This window comes from Schistocerca serialis, chromosome 6, assembly GCF_023864345.2.
Source record: "Schistocerca serialis cubense isolate TAMUIC-IGC-003099 chromosome 6, iqSchSeri2.2, whole genome shotgun sequence".
Lineage (NCBI taxonomy): Eukaryota > Metazoa > Arthropoda > Insecta > Orthoptera > Acrididae > Schistocerca > Schistocerca serialis.
Genome location: NC_064643.1, coordinates 598,165,662 through 598,186,794, shown reverse-complemented (window position 1 = coordinate 598,186,794; position 21,133 = coordinate 598,165,662). Strand labels below are relative to the sequence as shown.

General features: G+C 41.4%; 1 protein-coding gene across 2 annotated transcripts in view; it reads right to left on the bottom strand.

Moving 5' to 3' along the window:
- The window catches only part of LOC126483846 (NBAS subunit of NRZ tethering complex-like), a 405,587-nt gene that overhangs the window by 165,131 nt on the left and 219,323 nt on the right, over positions 1-21,133 (bottom strand). For both annotated transcript variants that reach the window (XM_050107060.1, XM_050107061.1), the window contains exon 27: positions 14,300-14,439. In XM_050107060.1, the coding sequence (XP_049963017.1) occupies positions 14,300-14,439 (140 nt within the window). The remainder of the gene's footprint in view (positions 1-14,299; positions 14,440-21,133) is intronic.

The following is a 21,133-nucleotide window of genomic DNA, read 5'->3' as shown; positions in this document are numbered from 1 at the left end:
CAATGGCAAGGAAAGCATTTCTGAAGAAGAGAAATTTGTTAACATAGAGCATAGATTTAAGTGTCAGGAAGTCGTTTTTGAAAGTATTTGTATGGAGTGTAGCCATGTATGGAAGTGAAACATGGACATAAATAGTTTGGACAAGAAGAGAATAGAAGCTTTCAAAATGTGGTGCTACAGAAGAATGCTGAAGATTAGATGGGTAGATCACATAACTAATGAGGAGGTATTGAATAGAATTGGGGAGAAGAGGAGTTTATGGCACAACTTGACTATAAGAAGGGACCGGTTGGTAGGACATGTTCAGAGGCATCAAGGGTACACAAATTTAGCATTGGAGGGCAGCGTGGAGGGTAAAAATCGTAGAGGGAGACCAAGAGATGAATACACTAAGCAGATTCAGAAGGATGTGGGTTGCAGTAAGTACTGGGAGATGAAGAAGCTTGCACAGGATAGGGTAGCATGGAGAGCTGCATCATACCAGTCTCAGGACTGAAGACCACCACAACAACAACAACAACAACAACAACAACAACAACAACGGAAATACGCACTGGAACCCAACCAGAAGGTCCATTTAATGTAAGCAATAAACCATTCAACATTTTGAAAAGGTTAGCAGCACCCATTTTCTACAGTGGGAGAAGTGTCATGGCTGACAATTGGTTTATAGATTACGATTTGGTAAAGGAATAGGCATAAAAAAATTTCATACATTGGCACATTACGTAAAAATAAGCCTCAGATTCCTCCAAAATTCACAGTGACCAGAAAGTGAGAGAGCCACTCAAGTCTGTCTGATTTTCACAAGGAGGCAACACTTGTTTCATACATGCTAAAAAAGTACAAGAATGTTTTGTTGATATCCAGCCTTAACAACAATGGAAAATTCTATGAAGGAACAGGTAATCTCTAGAAACCAGAAATTATAACTTTCTACAATCACACAAAAGGAGGCATTGACACTGTTGACAAACTTTGTGGGTCTTTGAACATTGCAAGAAAAACAAAGCGATGGCCTCTGGTGGTGTGTTTTTTTTCCAATGACGAACGTTGCTGCCATAAATTCATTTATAATCTGGAAAGAAAACACCAGCAATAATCTCAAAAGAAGAAAACATCTCAAATGTCTTCTGAAAAAACTTGTGCAAGAACATGTAAAAAGGAGAAGTACTAAAGTCACTGGAGACCTCCGTACAAATGTTTTAAATGTGTTGCACACAGAAGATGAACACCAACAGCTACAAAAAGGAGGAGAAGAACCTTGGGAGACTCTGAAGAAGAGATGTAGGCCATGTTTAGTTAATAAGAAAATGAGAATCACCCATTTCAAATGTGAAATACGTGGAGAGTTTTTTCTTTACAGCACTCAAGAAATGTTTGCAATGATTGTGTTTCAGCTTCTAAGTAATCACCCATTTCAAATGTGAGATATATAGATGGTATGTTTTCTTTACATCCTTCAAGGAATGTTTGCATTGATTGTATTTCAACTTCCAAATAACTGTTATAAATTGAGAAACCAAAATTTCAAGCATAATACTGTACAAATTTGACATCTGTACACAGAAAGTAGGTATCAGTACCTCGAGAAGCTGTGGGAAGAAAATGTGTGTTCTGAAACATAACTTTATTTTTAAATAAATTTTTTACCTTGTTGTTGCTGGTATAGCCCATGAATAATACCTAATATTACTTTTATTATAAAAATTTAATGTTTAAGAAGACATAAAGTTTATTAACAACAAGTGACATCTGTGAGAGATGCACGATCTCCCTTGTCCGACCAGAAGGTACACCTATCGGAAGGTTAAAAATTTCTGTGTATAAGTCAGTAGCTATAAACATTAAAAATCGCTGGTGTACATCAGAAAATTCACCACATTATTCACTGTAGCTTCAGAAAAACTGGACCTTGATATATTTACTTATACTCAGCTGCAAACTGTCAGTGAAGGCTTCTTCCACTATTGTTCAGTCATTAATATCTCATATCTTTGGAAAATGCCTGCCTCTCATAATTCCTCTGTAATAAGCTAACAAATAGAAGTGCACTGGATGTTAGAGAACATTTATGCAGTACTTACACCCAAACCTCCAGATGTCAAGACACTCAGATCGCTACCAAACACTGTGTGTTGATAGAGTATCAACCAAAACACTGATTTAGTTCATGCTGTGTGCTGTTGTCCAGTACAAGACACGTAAAAGATAATTAAAAAGTACCAACAAAAGTATGGAATACAGCAAAAGCATATCTATGAGATGTAAATATAAAAAATCTATGATACGTGAACTGAACATCTGCACGGTAGCTCAGTGTCTTCGGTCAGAGGGTTATCAGACCTCTGTAACAAAAGAAATTGAAAAAGAAATTAAAAAACTCATTGAATGAATCAGTGATATAATGAACAATAACTAACAAAATGACATTTAAAAAAAATAAATAAATATAATTGGTAGAGCGCCAGGTTCTCGTACTAAAGATCCCGAGTTCGCAACCCACTGATGATTTTTTTTTTTTTTAACTGTTTATGCATGAAATAATTATATGGAAGAATATTCTTCTGACATGTAAAAGGATGTTTTGGAGTTTGTAGCAATGTTCTTTTGGCAGCCTGCTTTTGCTTCATTAGTTGAAAGCAGCAAACCTATAGAAAACATTTGTGTAGATAGGTGTGGTGTTATCAACACAAATGTACGCTATAGGTTTGCTACTTTCATCTAATGAACCGAAAGCAGACTGCCAAATGAACATTGCTACAAACTTTGAAACATCTTTTTTGTGTCAGAAAAATGTTCTCACATATAACAATTTCAAGTGTAAACTGTTTATTTTTATTTTTTATTTATTTATTTTTAATGAAATTGTCACCAGTGTGATCGAAACACAGGATGTTCTGTACAATAATCTAACAGTCTATCAATTCACCTACCACGCACCTTGAGATCACATCTCACGGATATACTTTTCCTATATTCTGCAGTTGTGTGTTACTTTTAATTACCATTTACACATGTTCTACTGGATGACAGCACACAGCATGAACTAAATTGATATTTTGGTTGATATTCTATCGACACACAACATTTGATACCGATCTTAGTGTTTGACATCTGGAGGTTTGGGTGTGAGACATGAAGCTTCACACACAATTTCATCACAAAGTAGACTTAACCTTCCAACTTTCACAGCTGCAGCTTAATACAACAGACAAACAACAGCTAACATTTCAAAAATGGCTCCCAGAATCTGATGTTAATGATTTGATGTCTAGTTCATAAATTCCTGGTCAAGCATACTGAAGCTGTCAAAAGAGGTGATCAGCACTGTCTCAATTCCATAGACTCCTCTTTCTGGGGTATGAGGAGTCCAATGAACATCAGTCCACTGATTGTCTTGTTTATTAGAGAGTCGCTGAGTTCCACTTTTCATAGTGCACGAGTTCTTCAGCAACTGTTTAGTTTGTGTATCTCTCAGAATGTTGTTAAGTGACCACATTTTCCTAAACATAAACACTCAGTATACTTGAAAAGGCTCAAAACTGAGGTATGAATTACACTATAACATACGTAACAACTGGAGTATTTGACTTTAATAGCAATCCACTGGTTGCCACACTCTGGGTCAAATTATTGAACCAGGTTCCACTATGAAGTTCCCATGCATCAACTTACAGATAGAAAATAGCAACCATAAATTTAAAATTTCTTAAGAGAAGCCTTTCTTGTACACCTACATTGTTCAGTGGGTATGGTTGGGATCTGGCTTGCTCCTTTTTTTGTTGAGAATGTTGTACATAATTTTGGATAAAAATTCATCATTTGTGGCTATTATTAATATCTTAAGCTCCAGGTCATGGTCTTCTTGGAACAATGGTGCAGAAAGCAGAGGGTGGATCATGTGGTGGAATACTGCATAATACACTCCTGGAAATTGAAATAAGAACACCGTGAATTCATTGTCCCAGGAAGGGGAAACTTTATTGACACATTCCTGGGGTCAGATACATCACATGATCACACTGACAGAACCACAGGCACATAGACACAGGCAACAGAGCATGCACAATGTCGGCACTAGTATAGTGTATATCCACCTTTCGCAGCAATGCAGGCTGCTATTCTCCCATGGAGACGATCGTAGAGATGCTGGATGTAGTCCTGTGGAACGGCTTGCCATGCCATTTCCACCTGGCGCCTCAGTTGGACCAGCGTTCGTGCTGGACGTGCAGACCGCGTGAGACGACGCTTCATCCAGTCCCAAACATGCTCAATGGGGGACAGATCCGAAGATCTTGCTGGCCAGGGTAGTTGACTTACACCTTCTAGAGCACGTTGGGTGGGACGGGATACATGCGGACGTGCATTGTCCTGTTGGAACAGCAAGTTCCCTTGCCGGTCTAGGAATGGTAGAACGATGGGTTCGATGACAGTTTGGATGTACCGTGCCCTATTCAGTGTCCCCTCGACGATCACCAGTGGTGTACGGCCAGTGTAGGAGATCGCTCCCCACACCATGATGCCGGGTGTTGGCCCTGTGTGCCTCGGTCGTATGCAGTCCTGATTTCGGCGCTCACCTGCACGGCGCCAAACACGCATACGACCATCATTGGCACCAAGGCAGAAGCGACTCTCATCGCTGAAGACGACACGTCTCCATTCGTCCCTCCATTCACGTCTGTCGCGACACCACTGGAGGCGGGCTGCACGATGTTGGGGCGTGAGCGGAAGACGGCCTAACGGTGTGCGGGACCGTAGCCCAGCTTCATGGAGACGGTTGCGAATGGTCCTCGCCGATACCCCAGGAGCAACAGTGTCCCTAATTTGCTGGGAAGTGGCGGTGCGGTCCCCTACGGCACTGCGTAGGATCCTACGGTCTTGGCGTGCATCCGTGTGTCGCTGCGGTCCGGTCCCAGGTCGACGGGCACGTGCACCTTCCACGCCCCACGTGTTGAGCAATTCGGCGGTACGTCCACCCGGCCTCCCGCATGCCCACTATACGCCCTCGCTCAAAGTCCGTCAACTGCACATACGGTTCACGTCCACGCTGTCGCGGCATGCTACCAGTGTTAAAGACTGCGATGGAGCTCCGTATGCCACGGCAAACTGGCTGACACTGACGGCGGCGGTGCACAAATGCTGCGCAGCTAGTGCCATTCGACGGCCAACACCGCGGTTCCTGGTGTGTCCACTGTGTCGTGCGTGTGATCATTGCTTGTACAGCCCTCTCGCAGTGTCCGGAGCAAGTATGGTGGGTCTGACACACCGGTGTCAATGTGTTCTTTTTTCCATTTCCAGGAGTGTAGTAGGCTGTTGGATGTTCAGAAGAAGCTGGGATGGACGTGTTGGTAAAGGCTTCTCTTAAGAAATTTTAAATTTATGGTTGCTATTTTCTATCTATAAGTTGATGCATGGGAACTTCATAGTGGAACTGCCTAACTCCATATTAATCCCCATATTGGTCCGCCACCGGTTCATATTTTACAAGAATTTATGAAGTCATCTAGTGGAACCTTTCCACATACACAGAATACCATTGACTTATATGTAGCAATACAAAACAAGTACAATACAAAACAGTGGTTCACTCTTAAGAAAATCACTCTCCCACTTGCCCATGAACATTTCTGCTAGCAAGGGGGATGATAAGTTCCTTCAAAGCCAGTAATAATTTTGATCTAAGCAACATTCTGCTTTACTAACTATACTCATACGTTGTTCTAGATTAATGAAGTGCAAATACAATGTTTGTGACACAATAACTACACAATCTTTCACAGGAGTGCTTGTGAACAAGCTTTGTGCATCACTGGATACTAACTTTGCATTTGTTGGAATCTTAACATCTATAAGTTTCTTTATTACATCTAACTTGTTCTTAATTCTACAGCTCCCATTTTTTGTAACAAGACTCTGTCTGTGCTTTTTTTCATATAACTATGATCCAAGTCTTCACACTTTCTAAATTCAACAAATCTGCTTCCATTACGAGTTAAACCATCCTCATATGGGACATGTTCCTCATTGCAAAGCACACCAAATGTGGTGCAAGTTGTGGTTGCTGCACATTCTGAAATGACCTGCAGCATCTCATTAACATACTCGTCATTGCAATTTGTGACCACAGCATGCTTCAACAGGAGTTCCTGGCTCCATCTTCCATGTAAATCACAGTTTCTTTACAAAAATATACACACATAAAACTGTCTGTTAACTCTATCATGAATGCTGAGAAAATCATGAAGAAGATTCTGGGCTTCTTGATGACCTGAGCAGCAAATTGCCAGAAGAGGAACACTACATAATGCTGTGCAATCATCTGAGACACATACTATAGAAGTTATTCATTAACTCTATCAAATTTTCATCCCTTTTTTGATTTTACATTGAACATAGTTAATGTACAGTGTCTAATGTCAGCTAGTGCAGGTATAATATCCATGTTCTCGATGTTGCTTTCACTACCAGCACTCTGAAGTAACGTATGTCATCGCACAGATTTCAAGATTTAGATTAGTTTTGTAATTTTGTTTGTATGGGAAAGGAGATTCTTTTGTAGCTGCTCATCATCACCAAAAATGATATTTACTGGCAAGATAAAAATGTGAAGCAATCCATAAAAAATAGGGACTAAGTACATATATTTTACATGGAAGTTTCATAACAGGAAAACCTTCCAGTCTGTAGCTTGCATTTACTTTCTAACATATACTGGCTGCCACGGTTAAGATTCCAATCATTGGCCTATGTAACAAATAATACATCTGTTAAATTAATAAGAAAGAACTATAATACTTTCCTAAAAGTCTGGAAGGTGGAGGACATGCGCCTGCTACCTTTCTTTCTCACACGTCATCATGCTACAAACTACACCATGGCTTTGATGTGACAGCCAGACCTCCATATATAGTATACACTGTGTAAAGACTGTATCAACAAAAGTCATTGTTTCAAACAATGGAAACTCCAGGAAGGAATATCAACAACGTAGGAAAAGACAGATTGCTACTTACCGTAAATAAGACACGTCAAGTTGCAGAGAGGCACTGTTAAAAGATATTTACAGGCTTTTGGCCACAACCTTCACCACCATCCCAGAAGTCCAACACAAACTCCAATCCCTGCATAAAGCCTTAGGCCCTACAAGAACACCTCCCCTGAATCAATTTCCCTCCTCACCCCTGACACCCTGTAATCCACATTCTACATGCTCCCCCATAAACACAACAATCCTGAACACCCCATTGTGGCTGGTTATTTTGCCCGCACTGAAACACTTTCAGCCCTCATTGGCCAACACCTCCTACCAATTGTCTGTAATCTAGCATACCATGTCAAAGACACCAACCACATTCTTCACTGACGCTCCACCATCCCCACCCTTTAACCTCCTGGTTCCCTACTCATCACCTCCTTATACATCAACACCCCTCATGCCCATGATCTTACCATTACTAAACATTGCATTTCCCAAAGTCCTTCAGACCCCAAACCCACTACCTCATTCCTCATACACCTTACCAACTTTATCCTCACCTACAACTACTTCTGATTTGAAGAGAAGGTACATAAACAAATCTTCAGCACAGCCACAGGCCGCAATATGGCACCTTCCTATGCCTACCTTTATCTTGAGCGTCTGGAGCAGACCTTCCTAGCATCCCAAAACACCAAACCCCTAGTCTGGTTCTGGTTCACTGGTGATATCTTCATGGTCTGGACTCAGGGCCCAGACACCCTACCTTCATTCCTTCACCACTTCAACATCATCTCTCCCATCTTCGTCACGTGGTCCTCCTCCACCCAGAGTGTTGACCACCTCTTCTCTGATGGTTCCATCAGCACCTTTGGCCACATTAAACCTACCAACCACCACCAGTACCCGCATTTTGACAGCTGTCATCCCTTTCACACCAAAAAATCTCTCCCGTACAGCCTGGTCACTGGGGATTGCATATCTGCATAACAAAAACTCCCTTACTCAGTCTGTTGAGGGTCTTACCAAGGCCTTCACAGACAGGTACTATCCCCTGGACAGGGACTATACCCCAGACCTAGCTGCAAACAGATATCCCGAGCCATTTCCCCTCACACTCCCAATCCCAATCTTCCCACCAGCCCCAAGAACCGGCCACAAAGGGGTGTCCCCTACTATCACCCTGTACCACCCGGGACTGTAACAACTGAATCATATGGTTTGCCAAGGCTTACCTGTCATTGTGCCCTGAAATGTGGGGCATCCTACCCAAGTGGTATTCCATTGTCAACCCACCTCCATAACATCCTAGTCCATCCCTATGACACACCCAATCCCAACCCCTTGCCACAAGGATCATAACTCTGTGGAAGAACAAGGTGCAAAACCTGCCCAATCCACCCAAACAGCACTTCCTATTCCACTCCTGTCATAGGTTTATCCTACCCCACCTGCAAAAGCAGCCACATCATTTACCAGCTCTGCTGCAATTATTGCACAGCTTTTTATATTGATATGACTACCAACCAGCTGTGTATCAGGATGAATGGCCACCACCAAAGTGTAGGCCAAGACCAAATTAGGCTACCCTGTGGCACAATATGCAGCTGAATGTAACACACTTAATTTCAATGGCTGCTTCACTACCCGAGCTATCTGAATCCTTCCCTCACCATCAGCTTTTTTGAACTGTGCAGATGGGAGTAATCCTTACAACACATTCTCTGCTCCCATAATTATCACAGCCTCAACCTCCACCCAACAGTGTCCCCCCCCCCTCTCCCCCCATCCTGCCATCTGCTCCCGATTCTCACCTCCCACCCTGTTTATTTACAGCCCTCTGCCAATACATCCACTGTCTTTCCCCACTCCTCTTCCTTTTTTTTTGCCCACCTCCACACCCCATGGTCTCCTAACTCTGAGCCTGTTGGCAGTCTAGTCCCAGCACACTCCACCAGACAGCATTCGTCTCTCTCCCCAACTGTACACTACTATCCCCTCCCCTTCCCAGCCCCCTTCAGATTGTTGCTTGTTGCTTGCATCCCATGTGATTGGTGCATTCTGGCCCAAGCTGCCGGAATTAGAGGTGTGAGGTGTGCTTGCTTGATGGTGTGTGTGTGTGTGTGTGTGTGTGTGTGTGTGCACACTGAAGCAGTATATTTTCGTAGCACTAAAGTCATAATGCTAACAACATCAAGTACAGGAAGCCTTCAACTACAGATATGTAGCTTCCTGTCACTCTCTTGTAACAAATTGTACCTAAAATGAAGCAGTTTCAAAAGAGCCCCAATTTACTGATACTTTGAAACAGCTTATATTAATGTTACATACTCTATAATGATAATAATAATAAAAAGAAGAAGAAGAAAAAGGAACAACTTCCAAACATGAAGTTTAACTCCATACAATATGGCAGCTCCTAAGTTATGTTTGTGATGTAAAAATGATGTCATATCTCACAGGCCATATTCCTCTCCACGAGGCAAAAATCTGACATGTCCTGTTCTTCATCTCATACTTTACAGTGTAGTGGAATGTGGAATTCCATGAAGTTGCAATCACTGGCTCCTCATCCACTTGCACTTCCACATCCCATGAGAGGACAGCTTCATATGGCACTTCTTGACATATTTCCACAAGCATGTGGATGCACATATTTAAAAAATCATGACTTTTTTATATCAGGCTTTGGAGTTCATGCTACAAACATAGTATGTGCTCCTTCCATGCTTGAAGGCCACTATATTTTGAAGGGGAATGAAAAGCACAATGATGTCTTTAAACTATGTCATTTCTTAAAAACATCTGGTATTGTGATGACCCTTTTAGTTATTATCAGCTTACATTAATAGGTCAAACAAACATTAGTGACTGAAATGAAATATACAAGCTGTTTATAAAGAAAAGTGTATCATACTCTTACAGGAGAATAGTACAGCTCGAGACTATGGAGGTATGGGGAAGAGGGGAGGGATAAAACGAACATTAATTTCTAGAAATAAATACCTATTGATATATAGGCCACTTTGCATTTGATGAGAAGGGTCAACACTCAGTAATGTGGGCTGTCATCCTGTTCATGCTAATTTCTTACTGGTTGTGTGTCTCCATGTTTTGTCCTCTCACTGTGACACTATTGTCAGACAAAGCTCTTACAACTGTCTCCTACATCACCCATTGTGTATTTATTGTTTTGAGGTTGTGGTAGCATCAAAATGAGATTAGATACTCCCTGAAGTTTGAACACCATAAACGGTGAAACGAAGTCTGATTATTCCAAGCAGAAAATGCCAGCTACTGCTTTCTGCAACGATTAGCTAATGGAATTAATTGAGAAGCATTTGTGGTTTGTGTTATACAACAATGTGAGTGCCATACACCATCTAGAAAAAAGTTCAGCAGGTTGTTCCAGTAACTTGCAGAGACAGTATCATTTGCACCGAAGACAAGAAATAGCAGCAGATCTTGCACAATTTGCATGCCAGATATGGAAGAGCAAGTTTTGCAATAAGAAGAAGATAATCATAAAACATGCACAAAGAACTGGACACACTCTTGATAGATAATTCTGCCGAGCAGTTACTTTATCCATACCACTTACAACTTGTGCATATTTTCAGGCCACAGGGACACCATATTAGATTATGTTTTTGCTAATAGATTTGAAGAATAGAGATAGAGCATAAGCTTGGACACAGGAAGGATGGGGAAAGAAATTTCTGTGCAACAAATTGCCCATGCTAGATAACAAATATTACTTTGACGTAAAGACAACAGCTTTGATTTTGCACGAAGTGCGTCAGGTGATTTCTACACCTAGTATAAATATTTCTAACATGCACATGTATGTGGGTGCGCATATGCACACTCTCACACACTCTCTCTCTCTCTCTCTCTCTCTCTCTCTCTCTCTCTCTCTCTCTCACACACACACACTCACACACACACACACACACACACACACACACACACACACACACAAGCGATGGATTGTTAAAGATGGTCCAGTGCCATGGTCTACCTCTTCACACGAACTTAGTATCATAGATTTCTGGTTGTGGGTATATTTAAAGGCACTGCTATATCCAACATCCACTGACAAGATGCAAACATTGAAGGAACGTGTGTCACACAGTATCCAATCAAAAGCATTTGGACACCTATTGGTGGATATTAAAACGGATTCTGTCCATGCTTCACCTTTATGACAGCTTGAACTATGTGGGGGACACTCAATGAGGTGTCCAAATGTGTGTGGAGGAATAGCAGCCCATTCTTCCTCACCACCCAAAACCATAGGAGGTAGTGACATTGTACACTGGGGTCTGGAGTGAAGTCGACACTCTAACTCATCACAAGACTTGGGTTCAAGTTGGGACCCTGGGCACGCCAGCCAATTTCAGGAATGTCACTGTCCACAAACCATTGCCTTGCATATGCTGTTTTATGACAGGGTGCTTTGCCATGCTGATACAATCAATCATTGACTCAGAACTGTCCAGCTACTGTAGACAGTAAACAATGTTTTACGATGTGTTCATATCCTTCCACATTTAGTACTTTCTTCAGTGCAATAAGGAGACCACACACTAACAACAAAAAACATTTTATACTGCAACATCACCTTCTCTGTACTTCACTGTTGGAACTATACATGATGGCAAATAATGTTCTCAAAGTATTTGGCAAACCTAACCCTTTCATTAACATGATTCACTGCTCCAAATCATTCATTTCCAGTCATCCACTGTTCAGTGGTGACACTCTTTACACTTTCTCAAGTGTTGCTTAGCACAAACTACAGAAATGTGTGACTTATAAGGTGCTGCTTGATTATTGTATCACATTCTTTTGAACTCTCTATGTACCGTCACTGTGCTACCTGGACTGCTGGTAGCACTTTGGAACTCACGAGTTATTTCTTCCATTGATTTTATGTAATTTTTTGCAGACACATCTACTGTGCTCAACAGTCCCTGACCATCAGTAAAAAAAAAGGTCTGCCTGGTTTTGGTTTAGCTATGGTAGTTTCTTCACACTTCCATGTCACAGTCATATCAACAGTCGACTGACAGTTTTAGAAGAGTTGAAATGTTCCTGAGGAGTTTATTACTCAGATGACATCCAATGACTAGTCCCCATTTGAAGTCACTGAGCACTTCTGTCTGACCTATTCTGCTATTACATTTTCTCTACTGACAACACAATACTCTCTCCCTCCTCCTTTTATGCTAGTGGGTTTGGTCTCATTATATCTAGTGGTCAATACCGTATTACACGAGTCTATCCTGATACTTTTCAATAGATAGTGCCCATGTTACCAAATCCAACAATAGTTTGGTATGTTCAAACAAGTTCATGAGTCTTTGAGAAAGATGACAGAATGAAGGGTCAGAACTAGTGGTAACTGCTCAGAACGTTACCTGTAGAGTCAGCAGATAGATGGATATCACAGGACAGAATGGTCTCTGTCTTGTCAAGTGTGTTTCCGGTCATAAGTTTATAAAACTTTTTTCTAGTGTTGGCCAGTAATAGTATGGAAGATAACGGCTTAACTTCCATTGGAGATAGAGCATAAGCTTGGACACAGAAAGGATGGGGAAAGAAATTGGCCATGTCCTTTTCAAAAGAATCAGCCCAGCATTCACTTTAAGCAATTTAGGGAAACTACAGGAAACCTCAGCCAGGATGGTCACATGCAGATTTGAATTACCATCCATCAAAATGCGAGTCCAGTCTCTTCCACTCTGCCACATCCCTCTGTTCAGCCAGTAAGTATTTCCTGCATAAATCTGACACTCTTTTTAAATGTACCTGTGTGTGTGTGTGTGTGTGTGTGTGTGTGTGTGTGTGTTTGTTTAATATTTTCTAAACATGGGAGCTATCTGATTCACTTTACATTAGTATAAATTAAATTAAATACTTTTATCTGTTCAAACAGCAGTGTTTTAGTTTTCAATTTTGAGATGAGCCGAAGGTTTCTTTTCTACGAGAACCACTATGTTTCAGAAAATAAATGCATGACAATATGTTCCACCTACCTATGCATAGCAGCTTTTAGAATTTACTAATTACCAAGTTGGTAGGGTTGTAGCCTACCCCCAACATCATTCAATCTGTATATTGAACAAGCGGTAAAGGAAACAAAAGAAAAATTTGGAGTAGGAATTAAAATCCATGGAGAAGAAACAAAGACTTTGAGGTTTGCCAATGACATTGTAATTCTGTCAGATACAGCAAAGGACCTGGAAGGGCAACAGAACAGAATGGGCAGTGTCTTGAAGGAAGGATATAAGATGAATATCAACAAAAGCGAAACATGGATAATGGAATGTAGTTTAATTAAATCAGGTGATGCTGAGCAAATTAGATTAGGGAATGAGACACTTAAAGTAGACAGGAGTTTTGCTATTTGGGAGCAAAATAAGTGATGATGGTCAAAGTAGAGAGGATACAAAATGTAGGCTGGCAATGGCATGGAAAGTGTTTCTGAAGAAGTGAAATTTGTTAACATCGAGTATATATTTAAGTGTCGGGAGAGCCTTTTCTGAAAGTGCTTGTGTGGAGTGTAGCATTGTATGGAAGTGAAACATGGAAGATAAATAGTTTAGACAGGAAGAGAATAGAAGCTTTTGAAATGTGGTGCTACAGAAGAATGCTGAAGATTAGATGGGTAGATCATGTAACTAATGAAGAGATAGTAAACAGAATTGGGGAGAAGAGAAATTTGTGGCACAACATGACTAAAAGAATGGGACAGACGGTAGGACACTTTCTGAGGCATCAAGGGATCAACAACTTCGTATTGTATGGAAGTGTGGAGGGTAACAATTGTAGAGGGAGACCAAGTGATGAATACACTCAGCAGATACAGAAGGCTGTAGGATGCAGTAGTTACTCTGAGATCAAGAGGCTTGCACAGGAGAGGGTAGCATGGACAGATGCATCAAACCAGTCTCTGGACTGAAGACAACAACAACAACAACAACAATAACAATAATCAAGTACACATAAACAACACACTACACAAAAATGCAGTAAATCCCCATCTCCTCTCCCCAACCCAGCCCAAATCATGGTAATATTTTTATATACAGGTCTACATATTATGATAATATTAGATGCAGGTAGCTGTTCTAGTTATTTTCATTATATCTTACTTCTGATATATTTTACTTATATACTGTACAACTAACATTGCAGATCAGAGAAAGGTATATAATACTTTCACATACATAACAAATGATCTTACTTTATAAAAATATTTGTAAAGAAGTCTACATTTCTAACCACAACCATTAGTAAAAAAATGGCTCTTACCTGAGAGCATCTTTCCAGAAATTCTTATTGCCAACATTTTTAAGTAACTGGTATGTTGTTTTTCTGATAACTTCAGTAGAACCTTCGACAACATTCATTATACTCAGGACGGGGGGAAATTCTCGTTTAGGTGTCATAGGCTAAGGAGGAAAAATGTGTCATTAAGAAACTGAACGTATTATGATTACAATATGAAACATTTTGAAAGCAGTATGCCAACATATACAATGCAGTGGCCATTAAAATGCACAGACATTAGTGAAAATTGCAACAGCCAGAAAGAATAGCCTTAATGAAACCAAGCTTAAGAGCATATGTAGAACGGCATACCCGTAATAACTGAAAAGGCTGTGGAGTGAGCATACACAAATGCTACGAAACATGCACTCATGTTGATGGAAAAGTCAGAAGTGTGTCAAACTTGGTGACAAATCACCAAACAAAGTGAAAATTTAAAGGGATCATTCAGGAAAGTGCATCTCCTGGATGAGACAATGTGACCACAGCGGTGGGTGACCACCTCCTTCTTTATGCGACTGTAACAGGCCAGTTACATTTGCCCCTCTCCCCCTCACATCCCGTTTTGGTTTGGTGCTGGTGTTCTTTACTAGGTGTGAATCTGTCCGCATAGATAGTTAGGTTTCCTACGTTACAGTCTACACGGGCAGCACACCCATCATTGTGTTAGCTTTCACTGTTGACAAACACAAACACCTTCGACTGCAATGAGTATATAATGCTATTACAGTCACGCTGAGAGTAGAACTGTCATCTCTCAGACATAAACCCCTTCAGCTTGACATACACTGATGTTAGATGCAACCATGATGGTCACAATACAGCAGACTAAGTTGTTCAAAGGTGTAATGGAAAAACAGTATGTGTGTGGCTCAGCGGTCTAACTGGAAATAACATAATGTGTGGTCTTTAATCTAATGTATTGATGGTAATCTGAAAACTAACCTCTACATCACAGATTTTAGAGCCCAATGTACTGACCCCTCTCCCTCCTTCAAGTAAACCCACACAGCAGGGCATTTGTAAGTCCCATGTGGAGATGAGTGTACAAGTTCTCAGTGTGAAACTTTTGAGCAACATTGGTCTCCATCTTTATCTGATATGATGCCTATAGAACATTTTTGTTCATCATATTCCCCCAGCAATGATTATTATTTCTTTTGTGAACACTCCAGCAAGCTATGTAGGGGGTGATTTCCCACGAACATACCACGGACCACCTTGCTTCCACACCATAGTGTTAGAAGGCTCCTACTGCCACTCATCAGGGATTCACACTACACTGAATTCTCAGTCAGAGTAACATGATGATAATGATTTCCATAAAAAGTGATGATGATAATAATAATAATAATCATCATCATCATCATCATCATCATATCATCATCATCATCATCATCATCATCATCATCATGATAAAGCAATACAAGTGATATTTTTTACTTCGGATGTAGTGCTGTTGATATAGTTGTCTGCATTTAAGTAGCCCGGAACCAAAGTCTTTAAACTGACTTGTACAATACTTATGAAATTATCAAGTATCAGACATATAACAAAATGTTTAATGTACATGCCAGACTGGGGATCAATTTGGATATCTGTCTCCTGTTGAGTGTTCCTCCAAATAAGCCATGTAATAGGTATGTCTCATAGGCTATTTTCTTCAATAAGTTGCTCTTACCTATTTCCTCTAACTCATAGTTTCCCAAACTGCGCTCTGTGGAACACTGATAATCTGTGGGTAGTGAATAAGTGTTCCACAAATACTATTAATAACAGGACATTCCTTTCTTTGACAATTTTTCTAGTTTTTTTAAAAATATTATTATGATTTCTGTGTTGATTAAAACAAGGTTTCTGCAATTTTTAAAAACTTTAGGGCTCTTTAAAATAAACAAGGTGATCCATCAAAGTACCAGACTCTCAAAGTGTTTCGTCAGAAGAATAATCAGCAACAAAACTAATTTTTTAAATTACGATGCATTTAAGATGCTTTGTTCTATCATTAGGCAACATTTTTAGTGTTTAGCTCACAGCATTACTCCCAGGAAACTTTTGATGCTGATTTCCCCAGGACAGAGCAGAGCCTTTGAATGAAAATGTAATTTTTTTTTAAAGGAAAATGTTTTTGTGATTGGTTACATTGTGCATCATTATTCACAGTTTTATAGGAAGAATAATTTAGTAATTGTATCAAAAGGAAATTTAACTGTGAAAATTAACACAGTAAAAGTCAGAATTGCTGGTCAGCACTTATCTTCATGAAGCAAAATGTGTAGTGCTGCCAAGAGACACATGCAGAGGCAAAAGCGAGACACTTCCTTGTTTTGGAACTAATACTTCCTTCCTTGACGAAGAGAGACAGGCAGATTCAGGAAGGTTAAAAGGAAGGACAGGTCACTCAGACCACAGGGTGAGAGATACCAACAATGCTGAGGACAAAAGTAGACAAAGATGAAGTGGAGGTGTCAGGGAGAGCAGGTACAACAAGGTGATAGCATTGTGCTAATGTCGGAGATAAGGAGAGAGTTGGAAGTAAAGACTGCTAGGTCAATTAGGGGGAAGAGAAATGAATGAGGAGAAAGAAAAATGAAAAGAGCAAATTCAGTAACAAAGTTCAAGCCATCAGTCACAGAACAGAGGCTTTCACAGCAGGTAACTGTATTATTGTTGGTATTTGTTTTAGCAGCAATAGAAGAGTGGGTAAGGGCTTGGAAATCCTACAGCCGTTTATAGGAAAAACTGACATTTCTCTTACAGATTCTGGTCATTTTTCTGAAAACTTAAAATCATTCACATTGAGATCAAGTGATGTTATGGCCAGTTTTGATATTGTATCACTATTTACTATTGTTTCTCTAAATGAGGTAATATCACAGTTTGAAAACATTTTCACAGAGGATATGTCTGTTATCTTAAACACTGTCCCATATGAACTTACTTTCAACGGAACAACAAATTCTATAAGCAAACTGATGGTGGGCTATGGTGAACACACTAAACACAGTTGTAGCAATTTTTACATGGGAAAATTTAAAGAAGCAGTCCTTATGTTTGGTTTCGACACACAGATACTTTCGTTATCAGGCCTCATGGAGAAAAAACCTCTCAGAATTTCTGAATAATATAAATTCTAATACAAAGTTCCAATACCACAGAAGGAAAGTTGCCACTCGCCATATAGCGGAGATGTTGAGTTGCAATAGGCACAACAAAAAGATTCAAACAATTGTAGCTCTCGGCCATAAAGGTCTTTATCATCAGTAGACACACACACACACACACACACACACACACACACACACACACACACACACACACACAAGCGCAACTTGCACACCTGTCTGCAGTCTCAGAGAACTGAAACCACACTGTGAGCAGTAGCACCAGTGCATGATGGAAATGGCGACTGGGTGGGGTTATGGAGGAGGCTGGGGCATGGAGGGGAGGGATAGTATGGTGGGAGTGGCGGACAGTGAAGTGTTGCAGTTTAGACGGAGGGCAGAAGGGAAGATGCGGAGGGGTCAGGGTGTAAGTAATGCAAATGAGAGAAATAAAAAGAAATTAAAAGACTGGGTGTGGTGGTGAAATGACGGCTATATAGTGCTGGAATGGGAACAGGGAGGTGGCTGGATGGGTGAGGACAGTGACTAAAGAAGATTGAGGCCAGGAGGGTCATGGGAATGCAGGATGTATTGCAGGGAAAGTTCCCACCTGCGCCATTCAGAAAAGCTGGTGTTGGTGGGAAGGATCCATATGGCACAGGCTGTGAAGCAGTGATTGAGATGAGGGATATCATGTTTGGCAGCATGTTTAGCAACAGCTTGTTGGTTGTCATGCCTACATAGAATGCAGCACAGTGGTTGCAGCTAGGCTTGTAAATCACATGACTGGTTTCACATGTAGCCCTGCCTTTGATGAGTAAGTGATGTTAGTGACTGGACTGGAGTAGGTGGTGGTAGGAGGATGTATGGGACAGGTCTTGCATCTAGGTATATTACAGGGGTATGCGCTACGAGGTAAGGGATTGGGAGCAGGATTGTGTAAGGATGGACAAGTATATTGTGTAGGTTTGGTGGATGGCGAATTACCACGGTAGGAGGGGTGGGAAGGATAGTGGGCAGGACATTTCTCATTTCAGGGCATGACGAGAGGTAATCAAAACCCTGGTGGAGATGTAATTCACTTGCTCCAGTCCTGGATGGTACTGAGTTACGAGAGGAATACTCTTCTGTGGCTGGACTGTGGGACTTTGGGAGGTGGTGGTAGACTGGAAAGATAAGGCACGGGAGATTTGTTTTTGTACAAGGATGGGAGAATAATTACGGTCAGTGAAGGCTTCAGTGAGACCCTCGGTATATTTTGAGAGGGACTGCTCATCACTGCAGATGCGATGATGATGGGTGGCTAGGCTGTACGGAAGGGACTTCTTGATATGGAATGGAGATATTGCTGGTGCTTAGTAGGTTTGTTATGGACGGAGGTACTGATGTAGCCATCTCTGGGGTGGAGGTCAACATCTAGGAAGGGGGCTTGTTGGGTTGAGTAGGACTAGGTGAAGCAAAGGGGGACGAAGTTGTTGAGGTTCTGGAGGAATGTGAACAAGGTCTACTCACCTTCAATCTAGATAGCAAAGATGTCATCAGTGAATCTGAATCAGGTGAGAGGTTTAGGGCTCTGCGTTTTTAGGAAGGATTCCTCTAGATTGCCCATGAATAGGTTAGCATAGGATGGTGCCATGCGAGTGCCCATAGCCATACTGCAGATTTGTTTGAAGGTAATGCCCTCAAAGGAGAAGTAATTGTGGGTGAGGATGTAGTTGGTCATGGAGACTAGGAAGGAGGTTGTTGGTTTGGAATCCATAGGGCATCTGGAAAGGTAGTGTTTGATAGTAATAAGGCCATGGGCATTAGGAATGTTAGTGTACAGGAAGGTGGCATCAGTAGTAACGAGCAGGACACCATGTGGTAATGGGAAAGGAACTGTGGAGAGTCGGTCAAGGAAATGGTTGGTGTCTTTTATATAAGAGGAAAGGTTCCAGGTAATAGGTTGAAGGTGTTGGTCAACGAGAGCAGAGATTCTCTCATTGGGGTCACAGTAACCAGCTACAATGGGGTGTCCTGGGTGGTTGGGTTTATGGACTTTAGGAAGCATGTAGAGGGTGGGAGTGCAGGGAGTGGTAGGGATAAGTAGAGAGATGGACTCTGGGGGGAGGTTTCGGGGATGGGCCTAAGGATTTGAGTAGTGACTGGAGATCCTGCTGGATTACTGGAATGGGATCACTGTAGCATGGGTTGTAGGTGGAAGTATCTGACAGCTGACGGAGACCTTCTGCCACATTATCCTTGTGGTTCACAATAATGGTGGTGGAGCCTTTGTCTGCAGGTAGGATTATGAGGTTGGGATCAGCTTTTAGATGGTGGACTGCGGTTCTTTCTGCGGATGTAAGGTTAGTTTGCGTGTTGAGGGATTTGGCGAATGATGCTGAGGCAAGGTTTGAGGTTAAGAAATTCTGGAAAGTTAACAAGTGGTGGTTTGGATAGAGGAGTGAACCGAGCTAGGCAACGTTCAATATTGGTCTTTGGTTGAGTCTGATTGGTCAGGTTGGTGGCGAAAAAGTGTTTCCACTCTAGGAACCAGGAGATGGAGAGAAGGTCTTTAACTAGTCCTGCATGGTTGAATTTTGGAGTGGGCAAAAGGTGAGGCGTTTGGAAAGGATTGATATTTCTGTGGCCTTTGGAAAGGATTGATATTTCTGTGGGACTAATGGTTCTGGAGGAAAGCTTCATAATTGTGTTGTGGGTCTGTTTAGGTTCTGGGTTCTGTGCGGTGGTGGGAGGGAGTTTTGGAGGGTGAGGTAAGTGTAGTAGGTCTGCGACAAAGGGTTTGTCAGCTATGAGAGGGCATGGTGGAGGTTTGGAGGTTGTTGTAGAAGTGGTGGACAGTGGTACTCCGAGGCAGGAAATGGAAATGAGCAGGATGGAGCGCTTTTTGAGGTGGTGTTGTCCATGTTGTTCAAGTTCCTGCAGAGCAGGAGTTTCAATGTGCGTTATGGGTTCCAGGAATTTAACATTACATAGCAGGAGAATTTTGCGGATGGGGAGAAGGTACTGCAAGGAGGATTGGGCTTGGTTGATATGGTTTTGCGGGACTATGTTGGTGAGTGCTAAGGATTGGCGGAATCTGAACAGGTGAAGGTCATTGTGGAAGGAGGGGTGGCAACCAGAGATGGGTAATTTGATGGTAAGGCTATTAGGGGGGATTTCATTAGCCAAGCAACAACGCAGGAACAGTATGTGGGACTGGGATCTGGCTAGGGATAAGGAAACGTTTCTGTATTGATGCATATGGAAGGGGCAAGGATCCATGGCGATGCAAAAAATGCGAAAAATTATGTGAGAAAGTAGAATTATGTCTGAAAGATTACGCAAAAATTACTCAAAAATACACTCAAATACTTGTGAAAAATAGGAAAAGGATGCACAAGGGGAAAAAAACAAGATGAAATCTGAGGAAGATGACGATAGTGGAAGGCGAAAACTCACCAAAATTGGTGAGAAGTCACAAGGGTCAAAGTAGAGAATAACTAATCATTAATACATATATGTATATTACTGTGGGTAACAGGTTTCAGGGCAGACAAGTGTAAAGAGGGGGGACAGCAGATGTCACTGGATGAGGTAGATTTAGTGGGTGCGAACAGGGATAGAACAGAGAAAGTGTGGATGGTGTAACACGCAAAAATACGGGAACTGACACAAGGAGAGTGATCAGTTCTTAGGTATAGGATAATTATATCAGCGGGAGTAATGTGAG